The sequence below is a fragment of the Syngnathus scovelli genome, chromosome 21, assembly GCF_024217435.2.
Source record: "Syngnathus scovelli strain Florida chromosome 21, RoL_Ssco_1.2, whole genome shotgun sequence".
Taxonomy (NCBI): Eukaryota; Metazoa; Chordata; class Actinopteri; order Syngnathiformes; family Syngnathidae; genus Syngnathus; species Syngnathus scovelli.
In genome coordinates this window covers 9,425,688-9,447,024 of record NC_090867.1, presented here as the reverse complement: position 1 = coordinate 9,447,024, position 21,337 = coordinate 9,425,688, and the positions used below count along the sequence as shown (strand labels likewise).

The following is a 21,337-nucleotide window of genomic DNA, read 5'->3' as shown; positions in this document are numbered from 1 at the left end:
CAGCCTCTCAGCTGCTGCCGCCGCTGCAGCTTTAAAGAGCCACCCACCCAACCACCTAATCACCCACCCACCCACAGTGCGTGCGTGCTCATTGCTCAGCCTTTTGCCAGTCGGCTGCAGAACATGCCTGGTTCGACCATGAACGGCTTCTCGGAACCGACGGGATACCTGACCCGGATTCAGAGCTTCAGCGCTTGTCACCGCCTGCACAGGTACGATCGCTTTTGGAGGACGATGATCACCTTGGCAGCTTTGCAAATGTATTGCGTTGGGAGTTTAGGACCACGAGGAAAGCGCCTGCGTAAGCAGGAAACACACGATGATATCCACTCTGTGTGTTTGACATGTTATGTAAGACTTAGAGAGTTTTCTTTCTGTCTCTTCATTTTCATTAGGCCGTGTAAGCAATTGTGTGCACTGGATGCATTGTTGTGGGAAACTATTGCATGATCAATATTTTCTCTTATTGCTCAACTGATGCATGATTGTTATGGTCAATGTTGGAATAAAAATACCCGTGACTGTACTTTTCAGTTTTAATGTTAGAAATGTGAATTATTTATCAGTATCCTCTTTGTGCACAGTGCATGTTTAGAATTTTCAATATTGAGTTACATGAGATTGGCATTATCAAATAACTCAGAAGTATCATTTTTATCAGACAAATATTAAGTTATGACTCTAAATCTTTCAAAATGACACCAATTTCTGGCTGATGCTTTAAAGGGGCAGTTTAGATTTTTATTTTTCAACATTTATTTATTTAAAGACTATTTATTTCAATACTCTGCAAAGAAGATATAGTCTGAAGTGAAAGAAAAAACAATCTTGTGGTGAAATAACCTTTAAATTTGTTGCTTCATAATTTCTGTTTGCCCCGAAAAGTACACAATGTAAATGATTCTTATCTCCTTTGTAGTGTTCACTTGACTGATGAAGATAATCTAAAGGTCTTTGGGAAATGTAACAATCCTCACGGCCATGGACACAACTACAAAGGTTGGTTTGAGTATTCACTTGTGCAGCACAATTGTTAAAGTTGTGTGGCCTGGGATGAACTTTGGTTGGTCTAAGTAAACTTTGGATAACTCATTGTTTTTTTTTCTTTCATGATCCTGTGTAAAGTGACCTTAAGATAGAAGGCTTTCCATTCCAACAATGCATATACTTAAGTCATATTACAAATGAGTGTCTGCAACTCTTCCTATCGCGGTTCAATATTGCCCACTCATTAATTACAACTTATTTGTTTCCACAGTGGAGATAACTGTGCGTGGAAAGGTAAGTGTAAAGCTTTATTTATTTATTTTAACTTCCCATGACACTTTATGCCAAGCATACAATGTCTCAACAGTCATAAAAATACACTGCCTTTAACCAGTACAACATAAAGCCTGACCGATGAAGCGACCTGCCGATTACATCAGCCGAGTTTACTGTGACAGCCAAATGCAGCACGAGGGGGACTTTATTGATTTGAGGGAAAGTGGAGAGGAGGAGTTCTGGTTGGACTGGGGGTTCTGTAATGGGAGGCCCGTGACTGACTAGACTGATAATGAATAGCTGGGAGTGCTGACCGAATTTAACTACTTAACACGCCACTTAACAAACCAGGACAGGTAAGGTTGGTTACTTGATTGCGGGGGCGTGGCTGTGACGTCAATGCAAGTGAGCGGCTGGCTGGCTGGCTGGCTGGCTGGCTGGGTGGGCGACATGTGACATTTACCTCTTAACATCGGCATTGGTCATATGTTTGCAGTTGAGTCCACATTTGAAGTTTGTTTTTGGAATTGGATTCCAAAAAATCTTTGCCCTGCAGTGTGAAAGGAGAAAAGTATAACCATCTATGTGCATGTGTGTTTCTGTATAGATTGATCATATCACCGGCATGGTAATGAACCTGACTGACTTGAAGAGGTCCATAGAGGTAAGAAAAGCAGAATAATGGCAAGAAATGATTTGAATCTTCCAAATATTAGGTAAAAGCCAACTAACATGTTGGTCAAAGTTAAATCACTGAACTGCATTAATTGACATCTGCTATCTAGCCAAGTTGAATGTCATTTGAGTGATTTATTCTATTTTCAGGAAGTCATCATGATTCCACTTGATCATAAAAACCTGGATAAGGATGTCCCGTATTTTGCTACTATTCCCAGGTATGCAACTTCTGTGACAGTATACTTCTTTTTATACCGTGGCGACTATCAAATAAGCATAGATAATGTTGTGTTGTCTCTAATTTGAATAATGTCTACTAGGCACATCTCGTTTCTTTACTTGCAACTGTCCTCTGAAGATCGAGGAGGAGCAAATATTTGGTGAAATTAAACTAAATCAACATGTATCAACTACAATAATCAAATAAGCTTAACTACTTCATTTGAAGGAAACAAAAAAAGACCACAAAGGGAAAAATTATGTTTCTTTGATGCAGGAAAGCCCCTTTACAGTCCTTTTTGACAGACAGAACTTTTTGTGTTGTCCCACTCTGCCCCAATCTCAAATGGTGTTCCACGGGGTTCACTTTTGTGGCCCCTGCTTTTTTTATTGTAATCACGATAACAAATCATCGTATTTCCTTTCACTGCTGTGCAGATGACAGTCAGATGTAAGGGACACTTCCTGCTTAAGGCCACTTTGTCATGTCTGGATGACATGAAAATGCAGCCGTTATCTTTTGAGTGATATTTTTTTCTATTACTACTCCTAACGACTTTTATTTTCTGTCTCCTAGCACAACTGAGAACCTGGCTGTTTACATATGGAACAACATGGCAAAGTCTATTGCACCTAATGTTCTCTATGAAATTAAAATTCATGAGACAGATAAGAATATTGTTACATATAGAGGAGAGTAGATGGCTATTATAAACCTTGTGTGGTTTGCGTACTGTAACTCACAATAAGTTTTGTTGAACATGTCTTATGAGGCTGGGCTTATATTTAGGCTGGTATAGTTGTTACTTTTATACCAAAGACATTTGCAGTATTATTTATGTATAGCCGCTTGAGATTGACAGCCATCTCCTTTTGAGGGAGGTAGGTCTGAATGAAAAGGTAGAGAGAGGCTCAGTGTTGTTTCTTCTGTAAAATACATTTTTATTCAATGATTATTGACCTTCTTGTGTGTGACGATAATCTTGCATTAGTATTAGAAATAAATTCTTGACTTAAATCCTTGACCCATTGCGCTCCAGTTCTTTTCAAATCCTCTTCACTCTGCTTCATGCTGGGAATTCCTTTAAAGCTAGATCAATAATAGACATTCCACACAAAAAGGAGAACTAATTGTGTTCTGTTCTTACCCTGGTTGTGAGGTACAAAAACAAAACATTGAAGCTTTACCACTAGATGGCGACATAACCTAAGAATTCATTCACTGTCACAACAGGTGAGATGAAAAAAAATATATTATATACATTAGTCCTGTTATCTGGTCTGGGAAAAAAAAACTTCTACATGTATCTTAAATCTTTAAAAGTAGGTTTACATTATTTTTTGCCCATGATGATGGTATTAAATGTGATCCACCACCATCCTACTGTGACTTCTGGAAATGGCAAGTGGTTTTCTTAGGGAAATGGTACTGGGCCAGATGCCTGCTGGAGAAACTATACGAAAAGGGTGTGACAAAGCCATTCTTCTTCAATCTGCAAAGTATTCAGAGGCTGGGGGCTCTTGGAAAGAGTGTGAAGGGAGTGACTCAAGTAAGTTGAATATTTGCTCTTGATACGCTTGGAATGGCAGACTGCCTATTTAAACATCCGGACAGAAGATGTGGTACATATGATGCAAAGAGTGACTTGGAGTGAATTGTGTTAGTTCTACTGCAAAACTATTTTGCCAATGGGTCACTCGAGAAGGAGGCAAAGTGGAACTGATACTAAGCAATAGAAAAAGAATGTGCATAGTAAGACTGTATGTGCTTGCTTTCAGCAGGCACCTAATAAGGGTTGATGGCCAGCCAGTTCCGAGGCATGTGATGAGCTAAGATCATCATCAAAGGAAGCTCACAGATCCTGGAGCTTACCTGCTGCACTTTGGCAAGCACTAAAGCTCCGTCACATTCACAGTAAACTGGCTAAAACCAGTAAGAACTCCAAAAAGAAATACATTTTTAAATGAAAGTGAAGTACAGCAATAATATTGAACTGTACTGTGATTTGCAAATCAAGACAAAAAAGGCGTACGTGTGTGCGTGTGCGTGTGGTGGGGGGTCCGATGAGGTAAACGGGGGGGAAGGCATGCAAGTTGATTCCTGTTTTCTTTTTAACACATCACACTCCCTTCCTTTAGGTTGGCTCGCAGACTCAACACGGTGCTTTTGCAAACCTTCTCCCTTTCTATCTGTCCTGTCTCGCCTTCTCTGCATCACGCAAATCCTCCTTCCAATCCCAAACACACCACACACACATTGGGTGCATTTCCTCCTCAACGCCTGATGGGTGAAGACAGGATGGGCTGCTGGGAGCTGTGAGGATGGAGAAGAAAGTGTGTGTGATCCAAACGGACTTCCATCAATACCGGCCTACCGTCAGACGTCTGGCGCATGTAAGAAAGCAACTCTTCTCGTCTTCCTAGTCTCCTGTGCTCGGTCAGCTCGGGTCATGTCGATTTTGGATGTGTTGGGCTCCTCCTGGCAGATTGTCTGAAGCCAAAGAGGGGGTGTGTCTTGTTCACTACAGTACATCTAAGAGCAAAGAGGACACGTTTTTAGGCCTGAATGTTTTTCATTTGGGTGTTTTTGAAGGAAAAAGCAGCTTGTGTCTTCCTCTCTTTCTGTTGTGTCCAACCCACACACATACACATGCCGCAGAAGAATGCAAACACTGAGCTGCTGCAGCTAACACAATGACAATTGTTCGTGGTTGCGGTTATATTGAGTTGTTACGGCCCAGTCTGAATGAGGGAAAAAAATCGTCTTAATACCTTTTGAAAGAGGGCAGATAACTCTTTTTCTGACATTCATTTTCACAAATCTCTGTAGACTTGAATTGGTGGTTGTCTGAGGAACTGTCTGCGGCCCCTCTGTCCCAAAAACAACAATTTTAATTTCAGCAGGCCACAAATCATTTGCTGCATTCTCTCTTTCGGCCAGTCGATGTGTATTTTGGCAAATTGTAACCCTTTTAGCATGTCTTTTTACTTTTATTTTACTTTTTTTACCAGAGGAACCTTGCAGGGGCATTTTTTTTTCTTCTAAAAAGCAAAACATGGAGGCTTCTCATCTTGCAAATATTCAAGCCACAACCAAAAATCATTTGCTTGTATCACATCTAATTCATCTCCTCGTCAACTATTTTTTCAGCCCTACCAAAACAATAGGCAGCTTTATAATATCAACAGAGATGGCTTCTTCATAATGACTTCCCAACAATCATGTCATTGATATGATTTATTTTCCTACCTGACCTGCGGCCAGTCAACTGCATGAAATGCCACGTGCTTCACTGATCAAAGCCAGCAACCGCGTTCCTCTTGACCTGGGCTCGGGGTTCAGCCAGGGGCCAGGCCTCACCCCGCAGTCCCTTCACCTCAAGCAAGACTCTCATAAACAGTCTCAAGTGTGCAGTAAAATCTCACTTAAGCACTTATTGGACCCTAAAAGTAATCTTTATTCAGCAAAATGGTGGCTGGCTGACATTGGGATTTAATTTGAGCCTGTTTTTTTTTTTTTTTAAACCTATGATTGGGTGACGCTGCTCCAAAGCCAGTAGCATGTGAACCATGCAGGTGTGAAGAGGAACTCCAATGCCAGACAGCTGCTCAAGTGAGAGAATGGAATGATGGAATTAATCCTCTTGGAAGCATGCAGGGGGAAAAGACTTTCCTATTTTATATGAGAACTGGTTTTATAGTTCCATCAACGAGATGGAAAAAATGACTTTGACAGCGAGTCTCTATTTTCCAGTACCCATCCATCAACCACCGAGACAGAGAGATAAAGATCCTGTTTGATTTGTTCTTATTGATTGAAAGTTGTAATTGTGTGAAAGGTGAAGAAGCACTGATGTGTAAAAGTGATTTCTCTGCATTGGCGCCAAGACTGATAGTGAGCGCCAGCCATGTCAAATCCTGCGCTGACAGGTAAATATTGACAATTTCAAGTACTGTAACTACAGGCCGGGGTATGTTCAGTGATGCGCGCAGCTTCACGCCTGTTAAAGCACACGTCTTAAATCTAATTCTGACACCATGGCAATTATGGACGCACGTGTGGAAGATGTTTTGCCCATATAATTTCCCACTGACAGAATGTAAAGTTTGTTGTTGATCACTGTCCGGATTCAGCTAATGACAGCTTGTTTTCCGAAAAGTACAGACCCCAGATTCAAGCAGGAACAAGTTTTCCTGCGAGCCTTTTCTTTCATTCACTTTCCTCTTTTAAACTCTCCTTTAATCTTGCACTTTTTTTTTAAACGAAAGAAAGTTAGTTGTATAGGCTACAAAACAAATTAGAAAAGCCGAATGGTTATAAAAATAGCAAGCAATATTTATTTTTGTGAAGACAATTTGTAATTGTAGTAAAGTCGATGCAAAATTTGTCTTGTGGGCCACAAAAAAAAAAAAAAACAGTGGCGGGCTGCATCTGGCCCCCGGGCCTTGAGTTTGACCCCTATGAGTTAAGCCCTGTGTGTCTTAAAACTTACAAGATGAGTGGAACTGTAAACATTTCATTTAAATTAGCCTGCAACACTAATAAATGGCACGGTTTGAATGTTATTTGTGTTCCCAGGTGGGGCCCTTGACGTTGCAGTCGGACATTGACAAAGCAGAGGAAGAGATGAAGGACAGAGAGGAGTTAAGAAGGACCAGGGAACAAAACGAACAGCTCATTTTAATGGTTGGAGAGCTAGAACATCACAACTCGAAGCTTAAGAGGGAAAAGAATGATGCGGCTTCCAAATATCACACTGTGAGTTGACTTTTTCTACTGTTGTTTTTTTTTTTTTTTTAATCCTTCAGCTACTTTTTAGCTTGGGCTGAATTTATGCTTTGGGCATCCTCCAATTGGGCTGCATTGTTCCTTTTCTAAAGCGTGTGAATTAGCAGTTTTTTTTTTCTTTCATAAGATAATGACAAACATCCCTTGTTTTCAAAATTTGGGCAAATGGAAAGTAAACGTGGGATCAGATAGATAAAGTATCCAGATGTCCCAATTTTGCATGCGTGGAAAAGAGCAATCCATGCTCAATCCGTGTGTGGGACAAAAAACTTGAAAGGGAATGATGAATGATTATGGAGAACCAAAGAGACAAGTGAGGAGAGGCTAATGACACTTAGCAAAGATCAAATGAATAATTCGCTATGGACATCATAAATAGGAAATTGTGGCCCTGTGAGAGCCCCAAAGGCCTGATTATCTTTTATTTTTTTAAATTGCAATACTGTATAAAAAGTGAGTGGAGTCAACAAAGATGTAAAGACATGGAAATAATATTTCAGATGTTTTGTCATTAATTTCCAGGATAAACTACCACAAAAATATGAATATATAGTATATCTATTCAATTCAGGACTGTTTATTTTGAAGAATTCTCTCTCGCTGTTTTGACTTTACTGTAACATTTCGAGGAATGTCAGTTGTTTGCCCAGAAGCCAGTCGTTGATTCTGCAACAAAGCACTTAAGCTAGTGCATGGTGAGAAAAGCCAACTTGCTTGAATGGCAAATATGAAAACCTGGTTGTGGTTAAGTCAAAGGTTTAGATTGTGTCTGTGGTAAATACTACAGAGTAGAGCTTATGGGAAAAAAACACAGGCTCGGATAGTACAACAAGGATTGAGCAGTCACAATACCTGTTCGGCAAAAATAACAAGAAGCACATCATCCATTTTGTTGTCGCCACATCGAGCAAAGCATAATAGGCCCTCAGTGTTCTTCCCAGGGGAATTCGAGATTGTGGGCGGCCATGTGGGTGTGAGACATTTATGACACTTAATCAAGAATGAAAGGAGGATGGACATTTTGCAATCTCAAATCTAGTTTTTGCCAGTGTCTTGTATGGTTTCAACAACTAAAGGGATATACAGTATTTCTATGGCATGACTTGGCCTCACATCACCGTCGTATGACCTGTTTGATCACAAACGGACGCCAGAGGTTGCTGATTGTTCCTGGCAGCAAGCTGGATAAACATATGACGGCAATGTTTGGATGACATCAGAAGACAATGAATAGGCAATCATTTGCTGGATCAACATCAGTGAGCGAATTATTAGCGTGATTTCAGCCAGGATCCAAGAACAGCTGCACATCTTGAGATACAGAAGAGGCAATCAATTAGAAGAAAGGAAAGCAGTGTTTGTCTCTACGACGAGGATGTCTTTAAGGTGTCCTCAGCTTCAGCACTTCCTCTTAGCTGACACAGAAGAGAGTAAAAGAAGCCAAGATGACCCCGGAACACAACCGGAACCTGATGAGCTAGACTGGGATGGCTTTGGCACCGCATTGGACAACAGAATACAAAGTGTACGTAAATGTTAATTATGCTAACTGTAGTTTGGTGGACCTATTGGCACTTCAGTGATGATTTTGTGAGTGCCGTGTACGGTGATGGTGGACTTTTACTGCTTTGAATGCGTAACATCCTGTTGATGATTTTACTTAAACTTTTGAGTCATTTTTTTATATTGATATACTTTATTCTATGTTTTTGTATTTATTTTGTTTGAATGGGTAAGCCACACTTTCCAATTGCAGCCTCGGGTCCTTCTACTAGCAGGTTTGGTCGGCACCTTTTCGCCCTCATATCATTTTCTAAAAATAGAAGTTGGGGAGCAGCCATGTAGAAAAGCCGCCAAGGCGCAGGACAAGTACTTTTATGGGAAAAAAAGACCCCGCACATGGAAAATAGGTTGCTTGGTAATTTTACAAATGCCCACATATGAGGGTAGTGTTTTCTTTGAGCAAATACCTTGCCTGTGATGACTGCTTCATAAGAAATGAATATTATCCAGAGCAGACTTGACAATGAGGTCTTTTCACTCCTGTTATGGATGGTTGCTGCTGACCATGAGCTCCAGTATAAGGCTAAACTGGTCCATCAGGTCAGCTCCTCACGTCACTGTGTTGATCTTTGTAGCAGAGCTATATTAAGGAGAGATTAGACTAACAAAGGGAAGGATTTCTTCTGGCTGTAGGGAGGGACACACGTTTTGGGGTAAGTTTGTCCTGTGTGATTTCATTTATCTAGCACATTTGAAAGCCTTTCTTTTTTTATTCAAACACTTTTACTAACTCATATTATTGTTTATTCATTTGTCACTATTTGAAAGATGGAAAAGGACCACAATGGATTCTAGCCATCATCTCTGTTGCATTCTATTATAATGATAATAATAATCATTTGACAATGGTCTACTGAACTTGTTAAGGTTTCTTTTCATAAATCAAGAGGCCAAATATATAACTAGGTCATTGTTATTTTTGGAAAGATATGCATATAAGTCATATCAGTTATGAGCATCATTTTGAGTATTGTTTTGAGTAAACCTTTAAACATAGGGAACAATCTAAATGTTAAATCATACAATTTATCTTAGAATGCAAATCAGATTGAGATGTGCTAAGGATTGCATGCGTAAAAAAAAGGCATTACAAAAGTAGTACACGTATCAACTATTCAAGACAAAATTTGTCTTAGAATGCAAATTTGGTTGAGATTTGCTCAGGATTGCATGTAGTGCAAAGTAGTGCGTGCACCTTTGTATCAACTTTTCCCATTGTGTGTGAATGAACCTTCAGGAGCAGGACACTGCCCACGTGTCAGAAGTGCGCTGTGTCCAGCTGGAGCGGACGCAACGCCAGTTGGAGCGACAATTATCTGGCTTGTCAGAGCGTCTGGAAGAAGGGGAGGCTCGTTCTACTCAGCTGACTTTCCACAGAGACAGAATGGAGGAAGAGTGTAACAATCTCAGACAGGACCTCGACCAATTGGAGGGCGCCCTTGTTGCATGTGAACACGATAAAGCGGTAGAGAATCATTTGCACTTTTACACACTGAATGATATTTTACTGTATGTTGTCGCCAGAGTGATCTCACCAAAGTTGAATATGAGCATTCTTGAGGTATCATAAAATAATATCCAGGCAGCACATTTCACATACAAGGGTCATTTCATGTGTGTCACAGAATCAAAGTTTAGAGAGTTGAAAACGGGTCTAAATTGTGGCGCGGCAGGTGTTCCATCATTTCTGTGAATTTGATTGAGATGCAAGCTGAAAAATTCTGAGCTCTGCAGAAATATTTGCTTTCATTCATAAAAAAGACAACAGCATAGAACCCTCTATCGTTGTAGGAATCAATTAATGTGCACAAAAATACTGCCTTAAATATTTTATGATCATTCTGCCGGTTCACAGATTCTCCACTTCTATGTTCCTATTGCCATTATCCATAGTTATCATTATTGTTTTGTGTTCCCTTGCTCTCATTGCAGCAAGCTATAGAGGATCTGCACAGTGAGGAGGAGAAGGTGGATCTATTAATCCAACAGAAAACCCAACTAGAGAAGAAAGTAGAAGATGTGAGTATCCTTCTATTATGTATATAAAGGTTATGAACAGAATCTGTGACCAAGAGCAGTCCAACTAATTTGACTCTGACAATAATCTGTGCGTTTGTGCATTGGCATGGTTTGTTGGTAGCTGGAGTATCAGCTTGAGCAGGAGCGCCATCAGCGTGAGGAGCTGGAGAGACATCTGCATGAGGAGCTGGAGAAGAACAGTAGGAAGATGGAGGCTGACGACGGGTGCAATCAGGAAAATCTGGAAGGGGTGGACAAGACAAAGAATGGTCCAGAAGAGGTCAACAAAAGGTCAGCACTCATGTTTGCTGCTGGCCATTTTCTTATATCATAATAACCTGGCTTTTGACAGGGAGGGGTGTGTAAACTTTTTATATCCTATATTAGTATGTTCCATACTTGTTATTATTCTTGTCAAAAAGGAAAAAAAACAACACAATGGATTTTCCATCCAACTGACTACTGTGACATATTCATTTTGAGAATATTTCCAAACCACTGAACTATAAAAAAAAAAAAAAAAAACACATCTTGTCATTTCCCGATAATGAACCTCTGGTGAAGCATGACCGCTTAAACTCTGACATGCTGGAGGATGTCTCCTCCTCTGAGCTTCACTATCCACCCACATGCACTCGCTAATAAGAGCAAACAGAGTCATCCACAGTAACAAGTGTCATAATAGAGCCTCTGTGACACGCACCAATGAGCACTTTAATCTGCATTCGAATGTTTCAACCTGCCAGTGGTTATGTTAGAAGATTCCCTGTCACAAGGATCATTAATAAAAAGGAATGAGTCACTCTGTTGCCAAGCAACCCACTTTTTCCAACAGTCCATGACCTAAGTTAATATGAAACCTGTCACTCATTTTATATTTCTTTCATTTTATTGCCATTGCATATTGGTCTCCGAATATATTGTGCTTGATTAGAGTTTGAGAGAAAAAAATCAAATAGGACATTTTCTTTTGCCAAGCCTTGTCTCGTTAATGACAGGTAATAAAGACTCCCTCCCGGGCACGTCGCTCATCACACAAATGTGATCGCTATCGTACATTTTGCGTTCATGTTCGACTTATTGACGCAGCAGGATTACTTTGTCACTTTCAAATGTGAACTCATCAATGTCATTTGGTGAAGATGGATAGAATGTTTTTTTTTTTTTTAACCGAATGACAGGAATTCAATTCTTGGAATTTTCTTTCTCTAGTTTAAAATCAAATTCTTGATCTTTTTTGTCAATAAAGGAAGGATTTGGAAATGAGCAGTACTCTCTCCAAGCTTGAAGCTCAAGAGACCTTCAACAACGGACTGCAGAAGAAGAGCAAAGAAATGCAGGTAAGATGACATTCTGATCAGGTCGTTATTATTATTATTATTATTATTACTCTTTTGAATTGATTTTACGTGTCACACGTGAGTATTTGATGTGGAAGATAAAAGTTTACAAATTTCAAACAGGCAAACATGAAAATAAACCCTGGGGTCATCGCCGGAGGTCAGTTTAAGTAAGGACATGCCGGCCTGTAGTTTGCAAAGCAGTAAGTGATGCATTCCTGCTTTTCAACAGAGCTGCTGGGCTCATTTCACAGATCCAGTCATGTCAAGGGAAAGGTTGAAACTCAAAATGATAAGCATCTACTAGTTCCCCAAAATGGTGAGACTTGTTAAAGGGCAAGCAGCAATTGGCCTTCTTTTCAAGACCTACAATTGGGATTTTATATTAATTTGGAGTTTAGAAAAAACTAAATAACTACAATTAGTGTAATTTTTTCTTGTCATTTTTGTCAATTTCATACCTGAGCTTTTGGGGTCAATTTTAATTGCATTTATTTTCGTACTACTATTTGGCCGTAGAGAAGGTGGAACAGTTGTTAGGGAAATCTACTTTGTTTTACTTTATGCACAATACTTTGTGTGATCTTTATTTTATTTCATTTCACTTTTATTTCACAACAAAGCTGCTCTTAAGCGAGCTGTAATTCAGGCCAAGAGCAAATGTCAATAAGGTTAAACTCTTAAACGTTTCATGGTTATTTCTTTACAACAATCTTGTGCTCTTTTAGTAGGTGCTCATAAAACAGACAGGTGAGGAAGGGTCATCAAAGTCTGACAAAATGAAGCTCTTCTTACCCCAAAGGCTCTCTGGTTTAAATCATGTGGTTAAGGAAAAAAAAAAAAAATCCCCCACACTTTATGGGCACGACAGAGTCAACACCGTTTTGAAAATGTTCTTCCCCATCATTTTCATATCTACTTCTTTGACCCCATCATCACTAAGCAGGTCAAGAGAACCTGTTGTCACCTGCTGATCTCTCGAGCTAGGCAAACAGCCATAAAAGCCATCTGAAGACATTTAAAAAGAACAAAGTGGTAAATTCCAACAGTGTTGCTGAGGACCTGAATTATGTGAGCATGTGTGGACAGTATGGCCGAGGGCTCCGCAGGAGGTCCGCACGGCTCGGTGTTGACGATTGCCGAGCGTTACTCGCAGTTGTTTGGCTTATGTTTTCCCCCTTTGATGGAGTCCGGGGGAATCACAGAGGATAGATGGAACGACCCACGCCTGCTGACATTCCCATCAGACACGGGAGAAGAGACCTTACAAAGGCCACATCTGAATGTAATTCAGAGACACTTTTTTTTATGTCCTGCCTGGGAAAGGAGTACACATCAAATGCATCAAGCATTTGCAATCTTGTTCATCTACAAAAATAGTCCAAGAGAAGAAATTGTATGTATTCACCCAATCGGCATTATCGATGCTGACGTGTTGTGTGAAAGCCATAATGTTTATTTTAAGGTTCAGGAAAGTAGAAATGTGAATAGTGCATGCTGAGAAAAGAAACCAAGCACACACAAGGGGGTGTGGACTGGAAAGGACTGTGGGGCTTTAATAATGTGTGTTTGTAGGCATTCGTGTGTGTGTGTGTGTGTGCGTGTGTGTGTGAGAGCGAGCGAGCGAGAGACAAGTCAGTCAGTCAAGCTGCTGTGTAACCATGGCTGTTCTCTCTGCAGAGGTCCTTCGCTGGCATGTGAGTTGATGACTTTTTAAGGTGCTTTATGTTGTTCAAAACTTGGCTCCATCTTCAAGAGGCCGGAGAATAAAAAAAAATGTTGATTAGGGACTTGCAAAATATCTAAAATATTTTTGCGGAGGATATTTGCATGCATTCAAAACTATCAATCAATGCGGTGTGGATTTTTTTCTTTTTTGAGAATGCCTTTTAGTTTTTGGGAAGTTGTGGGTAGCAAGTGAATGTCTTTCACCTGTGTTGTTACGTGAATGGCTCTTGGCTCTTGGCTCTTGGCTACGCGCCTTGTCAGACTCATTTCCTGACAATACGACACTGGATCGACGTTGCAGATAACACAGGAACATGACACAACACGGGGAGAAGAACAACTCTCGGAGGAACTGGCAATTTGATTCCTATTAGTCAAACAAAATTGTGTTTTGGCTTGAGGTTAACTGATGAAAGCATTGGAAATGATTTATTGCCAATGCTTTAATGCTGTTCTCTCATCTGACCTTGCACGTTTGTGGGTTGCATGAAGATGTTTTATGAGTGATGGGGCCAATACAAAATTGAACGTATTGATCAGTAATTGTATAACATTTCTTCATGAAGCATTTGCTTGTCAATATCTGCTTTAACTGAAGAAGTTGAAGGGAAAAAAAAAACCCATAAATTCTTCAAATTTTAGGATAGGCTCCAAAACCCGACATGGTAGACCCTGCCCTTGGTCGGAATACCAACAATGACTGTGGCTTCAGACATTCTTGCTCTAAATTGCTACCTGAGTAAAATCCAGAAACATTCCAAATCCCCAGAGATTGGCGGAAACCAACAGAGTTGAACTGCCCTGAAATAACAAACCATCTACTGGAGTGATGCTCTCATACAGATGCATAAGATAACTCTATTAGTTATACTTACAATATTTAAGTATGAATAAAACATTTGCCGCACTAAATCCATTCCAACTGTGTCTCCTTAGGCCCGAATTGAGGAGCTGGAAGAGGAACTGGAAGCTGAACGAGCCATAAGAGTAAAGGTATGATGCACGACTGCCCTCGCCGAAAAAAGATAAGGATCATTGAGCCAAATGATCTACGGAAGACACACACCTGTTTCTTATTACTCATTTTGCATATGAAATCGTTTTTTAGCAACATTTCACTGATCGGTGGAAAAAAGCCTAAAGCTTGGTGGCCGGTCTGGCTTCTATAAAGCGAATCTACCAAGGCGGTCTATTGAAGTGCTTGTTGTTTCACATGACTTGATGTGTGTATTTAAGACGCACAACTCTTCAGAAGACTGAAAACTTGCATGTTCCAGTAGCAAAAAAAAACCTACATATTTGAGAGTGGGCCCTTGGGGGATGTTTTGCTCCCCTCTCCCCATTCTGGGTGGTATTTTATTTGTTATGGGATACCTAAAGCCACATGAGTGAAGATCGGAGCAAGTGAGGACTTGCCTTGCTTTATCTGTTCCAGCGGAAGATCTCAAATAGAGCATTACTTCACCACAAAGAACAGCTCCTTATTGTGCAAAAAGGGAGAGATCACCAGGAGACAATGGCTGACAGACACAACTAGTGTAGTTCTCATGGAGGTTTCGCCCACATGGAATGTTAACTTTTATCATAAAGAATACCGTCATTTTTGGACTATAAGCCACACCAGCAAAAATTAGGGGGGGGGGGGGGACTTCTTTTTCGTTCATATATAAGCCGCACTGGACTATAAACAGTAGATGTTTTAATGTTTAATCTCCATATAGAAGAGAATATGCACAAATCTTACAATATCATAAAAATCTGGAAAAACCCACAGATAAACGGCATGGTTCAAAGCATGTGAAAATACGGTAATTATCTTCCCTTAGGAGCATCCATGTGGTTGACACATTTGAAGCTTAGATAATCATCCATTTCTTATGGGATTGATAATCACATGGCTCTGGTGAGTCATGTTAGTTTCAGCATGTGAATGTCCACACACTTGTATACATACCAGGCTGAGGTAGCTGTTGAAGGACTGCTCCAAAATAGGGCCTAGTATATGTTTTCACTTGTGCCTTAGCTTCAGGTGTGTCTTTGCTAGTATGAAGGATTTTACAGCTTTTTACAGGATACTTTGGGAACCTTCTGTCCTTAAAACAGCTGTGAAAAAATGTGTACGTAAAAGTTCAAGATTAGAAAAGTCTTTTGTGTGATTTACGTTGCGCATGTTTGAACTTGTAAGTGGTTTACAACTGTGCTTGGGACTTCAGTTGGGTCACTTGACATTTTTGCATTCACTTTCGATAAGGGGCTTTTAATGTAACATTTTATATTTGATAAAAGCGTGTGCACATCACAGGGTAATTTTGACAACATGTTTTGAATTTAGTTTGGAAATAGATATAAAAAGTTTTTAACTATTTGACAGGTGGAGAAGCAGAGAGCAGATTTAGGCAGGGAACTAGAAGAGCTCACGGACCGACTGGAGGAAGCAGGTGGAGTCACTGCCTCGCAGGTAAAAAAAAAATGTTTTGCCCCGTGGTTGGACTTCCAGGAGTCATTCAAGGATATCAAGCCATCAGTAGTCCAGCTGTATAATTTTACTGAGAGCTAAAGAAGATGTTTATGCTTTCAAGAAACAGATGTTTTAAATTTGCACTCATTCTCCAAATACAATGATCTGGCTTAAAAAGTGAAGACCCTAGTCTAGGAGATAGAACTTGAAAAATCCCACAATTTGTGTGATTATCAGCTGGAGATGAACAAGAAGCGAGAGGCGGAGCTCCAGCGTTTGAGACGAGACCTGGAAGAAACATCTGTCCAGTCAGAGATGCTGGCTGTGACCCTGAAGAAACGCCATGGCGATGTCATTGCCGAGCTGAATGAGCAGTGCGAGTCCCTACAGAGGACCCGGGCCAAGTTGGAGAAGGAGAAGCAAAACTTGAGAATGGAAGTGGACGATCTGTCCACCTCGCTCGAAGGTCTACAAAAAGCCAAGGTTAGGGGACATGGAAAACAGTTTCAACTCGAGTAACTTAAGCCATATGCTATTCCCGTGTGGGCTCATGTGTTCCTCTGTTACCGCAGATGTCCTCAGATAGCCAGCTGAAGAAATTAGAAGAACAGCTCTGCGAGGCCAACAGGAGAGGCGATGACCTGCAGAGGACACTCACTGAACTCACTGTGTCCAAGAACAGACTCACAGGTACAGTTATGAGAGACCTTCTTCATTTCATGTCAATTTAGTAGAAGTAAAAAAAAATCCCATTTGCCTCTCAAGCCGATAATACAGACACAAGTCGACGGTTGGCAGAGGCCGAGAACAGATCTGGCCAACTGAGTCGTACTAAGTCTCTTCTCCAATCTCAGATGGAGGAACTGAAGAAACAGCTGGATGAAGAGGTCAAAGTAAATGTCACAGTGTGGATATAGAAAACTCCCAAATTGAAATGAAACGGAAATGAAGTATTGAATGTGGCAAGTGAAAAAAAATAGCAAAACATCTTGCCTTTGCCAGTGTAAGCAGGCAGTCAGCGCAAGTCTGAGCTCGGTGCGGCAGGAGTACGAGGGGCTCAAGGAGCAGCTCGAGGAGGAGCAGGAGAGCAAGCAAGAGCTGCAGCGGCTCGTCTCCAAACTCAACAGTGAGGTGACACACTTGAAGACCAAACACGAGGCGGACTCCATCCAGTATGCCGACGAGCTGGAGGAAACCAAGTAGGTCAAGTTGATACTGGCAACTGTGCTGCCTTCAGGTCTACTGCTCTGAATAATTTTTGTGTCACAGAAAAAAATTGGTATTGCGCTTGCAAGAGGCAGAAGAGGTGGTGGAAGCCACTCAAGCTAAATGCTCTTCTCTGGAGAAAACCAAGCAGAGGCTCCAGGGAGAGGTGGAGGAGCTCTGTATGGACCTGGAGAAGGTAGGTGTTCTTTAACTCATTCACTGCCAGCCCAGTGGACATTTGGACGTCAATGGCAGTCCATGATTAGCAAATTTCAACATCCACTTTGCTCTCCATCTAAGGCGAGCGGATGTGGACAGGCTCTTGATAAGAAGCAGCGGGTTCTAGAGAAGCAACTGGGAGACTGGAAGCAAAAGTGTGAGGAGCTGGTAGCCGAGGTGGAGAGCTGTCAAAAGGAGAGCAGACAACATGCAAGCGAGCTCTTCAAACTCAAGACACTGCACGAAGAGTCTCTGGAGCAGCTGGAAGCGCTGCGGAGGGAAAACAAGGCCCACCAAGGTATTCCGTAGTTACCATAACTCCATTAAATGAATGTGAACACAGGAATACCATTTTTAAGAATTAAAGTCCAGTAATAGCTCTTGATTTCAAACTCACTCCGCACAGAGGAGATAGCTGACCTCACGGACCAGCTCTCAGATGGAGGGAAGAGTGTCCATGAGCTCCAAAAAGCAAAGAAGAAGATTGAGATGGAGAAAGAAGAATTGCAGGCATCACTGGAAGAATCTGAGGCAGCTTTAGAGGTTCAGTGCAGCTATTTATTAAAAAAAAAGCTTCCATCATTTCACTCATGATCAAGTTGGATTTATTCTTTTATTAGGCTGAGGAAACCAAGTTACTGAGGATGCAGCTGGAGTTATCTCAGGCCAAGTCAGACCTGGAGCGCAGACTTCAAGAGAAAGAAGAAGAGATTGATGCTGCTCGGTACCGCTTCTCGAGAATCTCACACACTATCTTCCTTTCTGACTTTAATACTGTCCTCTATTTCCTTTTAAAACGTTCAACCTACTACAGAGGTAAGCTCTGTCTCTTCTGCTTCCTCTTCATTCAAAAAGAGAAAAAAAATACATAACATTTAAGATGAGCTCACTCTGGTTTCTTCTTGATCAGAAAAAGCCACCAGAGAGCCTTGGAATCCCTGCAGGCCACTTTGGATGTGGAGATTAAAGGTCGGATGGAGGTCACAAAGCTCAAAAAGAAACTCGAGGCTGATGTCACTGAAATGGAGCTGCAAGTGGATCTTCTAACCAAGAGCAACACTGAGTACAGCAAGAGCAGCAAAAAGACACAGCAACAGATCAAGGTTGGATGACAACACCACCACCACCATTGTTGTGCTACTTCAACAACTTACAGGATGACTTCTCTATTCTTTAGGAGCTCCAGGCTCAGCTGGAGGAGGAGGTGAGGGCCCGTGAGGAGCACAAGGAGGAGATGTTGGCCTTGGAGAGACGTTGCGCTCTGCTGGCTAGTGATGGAGAGGAGACTCGCTCTACCTTGGAGAGTACCGAGAGGGTTCGCAAAGCCTTGGAGATAGAGCTGCGAGATTCCAATGAAAAATATAGCGATCTCAATAACCAGGTGACCAGAGAAAAAGAATGAGCATCACATGAGATGTTAATTCACTTCATGATCATCAGTTAATTGATCATCCTGTAACCTGATCCCGTTCTATTTAGTTCCAGCCGGTTCTGAGCGGCAGGAGGAAACTCGAGGTGGATCTCCAAGCTCTACAACACGAGCACGAGGAGCTCCAAGGAGAAATGAGGGGACTCGTAGACAAGTCCAAGAAGGCCAGCTGTGAGGTAAAACACCGACACGAGAGGAAATCATGAAGATATCAAGCGATCAATAAGGTTTTGAATATGCTCAGTTGGCCCGAGTGGGGGAGGAGCTACGCCTGGAGCAGGAACACACGCTCCAACTGGAGAAGGTGAAGAAAGGGCTTGAGGCTCAGATGAAAGACCTGAGCACCAAGCTGGAGGAGGCAGAGCAGATAGCGCTAAAAGGTGGCAAGAAGACCATCCAAAAGTTGGAAGGAAAGGTAAACTGTCAGTGACTCGCTATTTTTAACTCAATGAGGTGTTGCTTGAGGAGCAATTTGTACCTCCTGATCTGTAGTGATGGAAAATGAAGCTTCGATTTTGCTTCATGAAACAGTTTTTGTACTTTTTCTTTGACTCCTTGAGATAACACTTTTGGTTTAACATTGGGCTGAAAGTAGTGATGGGAAAATCAAGCTTAATCATCCATACAAAGTACATGTAAAAAAGTTGAAGATAACAGATTGGAAACACGGATGTTCCTTCCATAATGGTCACCATATGAAATATGAAAAAACAGATGTTACTTTTTAATCTGCCTATGCCAGCATGGCAAGGAAATACTTCTTTTGTGGTTTGGGTTTTGTGGTGTAAGAGGAGGTGAAAGGAAAATCTCATGGAGTTCTTGCAAAAAGCAGGACAAGAGCATTGCCACCCTCTCGTGTCCCCTGCTGGAATTGCATGGTTGTGTTCAAGCGATGTCGCGCTTGCAGGTGAAAGAGTTGGAACTGGAGCTGGAGTCGGAGCAGAAGCGACATGCCGAGACGGTGAAGACGCTGCGGAAGAATGAACGCCGGCTCAAGGAAATTGTTTTCCAGTCTGAGGAGGACCAGAAGAACCAGCAGAGAATGCAGGACCTGGTGGAGAGGCTGCAGAACAAGATGAGGGCTTACAAGAGACAAGTGGAAGAGGCTGTATGTTTGATTCTGATTCAAATTGCATCTTGGCATCATTTCATAATCTTTTTGATTTGTCCAAAATGGTTCAGGAGGAGCAAGCCAACATGAACTTGGCCAAGTACAGGAAGACGGTCCATGAGCTGGATGATGCTGAGGAACGAGCTGACATAGCTGAGTCGGCGCTTACTAAGATAAGGACCAAGAAGAGAGGCAGCTTCAGCAAGGGATACTCCTCTGTATGTCATATCAATTTAAATATATATAATATGTAATCCTAAAATTTGTATTGTGTATTTTTGTGGCGTGCAGGGTTACAGTACCCCGTATCCCAGTCTGGTGCGCTCGGCCAGTTCCGTGGGCTCCGAGGGTCGAAGCGAGAAGATCCTCAACGACGACGGCGAGTCGGTCAGCTCTCTAATTCCGGCTTATCTCAATTCCCTCAAGAAGCTTATGGTCGACTAGAAAAGTTTTCTGCGACGTGACATCACTCAAATCTTGATGCCACCGGAAGAAATTACGTTCAGTATGAAGTCGAGAGAGAAAAGTAAGACTGAAATTGTATTTTTATTCCACTTTCACTTAATGAACAAAGCCCAGTATCTCTTTATTTGTCATGAACACTTTTTTTAAACTCACTTCATATTATCCTGTACCTCTACTATTGATAGTGACATTAAATAGTGTTTTAAAACAACATATAGCATCATTCTTCATAAAGTAGAGCGGCCTTTATTTTATTAATGGCCACAGCCAAATTAATTGCAGTGTGTTGAATAATTTCCACTTAATAAATGTCTGTTACTGTTGACTATATAAATGTAAGTAGCACTTGAAACGTCAGATGTGGACCATTTATTAGCGACTATGTTTTTGGCTATTCCTGACAAATTGGTTTTAAAATGCAAAAAAAGCATATTGAGGTGAAATCATAATTGAAGATGTCGGATAAACAAAGTAGCCAACAAACTAGACAATCATTGAATTCTATATTTTGTCTCATTTTGAACACTCCATAAACTAGCAGGTGGGTACAAAGTGACAATTCTTGGTTAACTAATTCATTTGGAATTGACATTTAGATTCATTGAAACCTAAAAATATTGAATACTATTCCTTTTATTTTGAAGCACATCTTATTACTGCCCTTGACTGTAACAAAACTTGACCAAAGCGTTTTATTGCTGAATGTGAAATGTCATTTTTTGGAAATAAAATGTGTTCTTTGAGTTGTTAATTCTGTCACTTATCAATCTGACTTTTGTGCTTTAAGGTTTAAAAGCAAAAACGGGACGGAGAACCTCAGGTCTTGTACTTTGTGCCATGTCATGTGGAA

General features: G+C 41.1%; 2 protein-coding genes and 1 long non-coding RNA gene across 7 annotated transcripts; 2 read left to right on the top strand and 1 right to left on the bottom strand.

The window, feature by feature from the left end:
* Positions 1-63: 63 nt before the first annotated feature.
* pts (6-pyruvoyltetrahydropterin synthase) lies at positions 64-4,074 on the top strand. 2 transcript variants are annotated; one of them, XM_049759692.2, is made up of 6 exons: positions 64-212; positions 920-999; positions 1,259-1,281; positions 1,871-1,927; positions 2,089-2,159; positions 3,940-4,074. In XM_049759692.2, the coding sequence occupies exons 1-6, from the start codon at positions 124-126 to the stop codon at positions 3,992-3,994; spliced, it is 375 nt and encodes a 124-aa protein (XP_049615649.1). In that variant the 5' UTR covers positions 64-123; the 3' UTR covers positions 3,995-4,074. The 2 variants fall into 2 exon arrangements, with proteins under 2 accessions (XP_049615649.1, XP_049615647.1); XM_049759690.1 differs by lacking the exon at positions 3,940-4,074 and adding an exon at positions 2,738-3,185.
* Positions 2,691-5,580, bottom strand: LOC125991612 (uncharacterized). The gene is made up of 2 exons (XR_007489401.2): positions 5,411-5,580; positions 2,691-4,693 (listed from the first exon to the last, which is right to left on the bottom strand). It is a non-coding gene; the product is annotated as an uncharacterized lncRNA (long non-coding RNA).
* On the top strand, positions 4,335-21,238 carry LOC125991602 (myosin-16). Of its 4 annotated transcripts, XM_049759663.2 has the most exons (23): positions 4,335-4,554; positions 6,740-6,919; positions 9,750-9,977; positions 10,445-10,531; positions 10,653-10,822; positions 11,781-11,871; positions 14,536-14,592; positions 15,971-16,057; positions 16,295-16,540; positions 16,630-16,747; positions 16,823-16,950; positions 17,060-17,256; positions 17,327-17,459; positions 17,564-17,780; positions 17,889-18,025; positions 18,103-18,206; positions 18,393-18,585; positions 18,660-18,863; positions 18,962-19,087; positions 19,156-19,326; positions 19,819-20,019; positions 20,094-20,240; positions 20,314-21,238. In XM_049759663.2, the coding sequence occupies exons 1-23, from the start codon at positions 4,483-4,485 to the stop codon at positions 20,464-20,466; spliced, it is 3,447 nt and encodes a 1,148-aa protein (XP_049615620.1). In that variant the 5' UTR covers positions 4,335-4,482; the 3' UTR covers positions 20,467-21,238. The 4 variants fall into 4 exon arrangements, with proteins under 4 accessions (XP_049615620.1, XP_049615621.1, XP_049615622.1 ...); XM_049759664.2 differs by lacking the exons at positions 4,335-4,554; positions 6,740-6,919 and adding an exon at positions 7,983-8,474; XM_049759665.2 differs by lacking the exons at positions 4,335-4,554; positions 6,740-6,919 and adding an exon at positions 8,936-9,165.
* The last annotated feature ends 99 nt before the right edge of the window (positions 21,239-21,337 follow it).

Bases quoted from the DNA above. Each gene is read 5' to 3' on its own strand.
- pts (XM_049759690.1), top strand. From the start codon at position 124: ATGCCTGGTTCGACCATGAACGGCTTCTCGGAACCGACGGGATACCTG. The intron at 1,000-1,258 runs GTTGGTTTGAGT...TTGTTTCCACAG, and splicing joins CCATGGACACAACTACAAAG to TGGAGATAACTGTGCGTGGA. The intron at 2,160-2,737 runs GTATGCAACTTC...TCTGTCTCCTAG, and splicing joins TATTTTGCTACTATTCCCAG to CACAACTGAGAACCTGGCTG.
- LOC125991602 (XM_049759663.2), top strand. From the start codon at position 4,483: ATGGAGAAGAAAGTGTGTGTGATCCAAACGGACTTCCATCAATACCGG. The intron at 10,823-11,780 runs GTCAGCACTCAT...TTGTCAATAAAG, and splicing joins CCAGAAGAGGTCAACAAAAG to GAAGGATTTGGAAATGAGCA. The intron at 17,781-17,888 runs GTATTCCGTAGT...CACTCCGCACAG, and splicing joins GGAAAACAAGGCCCACCAAG to AGGAGATAGCTGACCTCACG.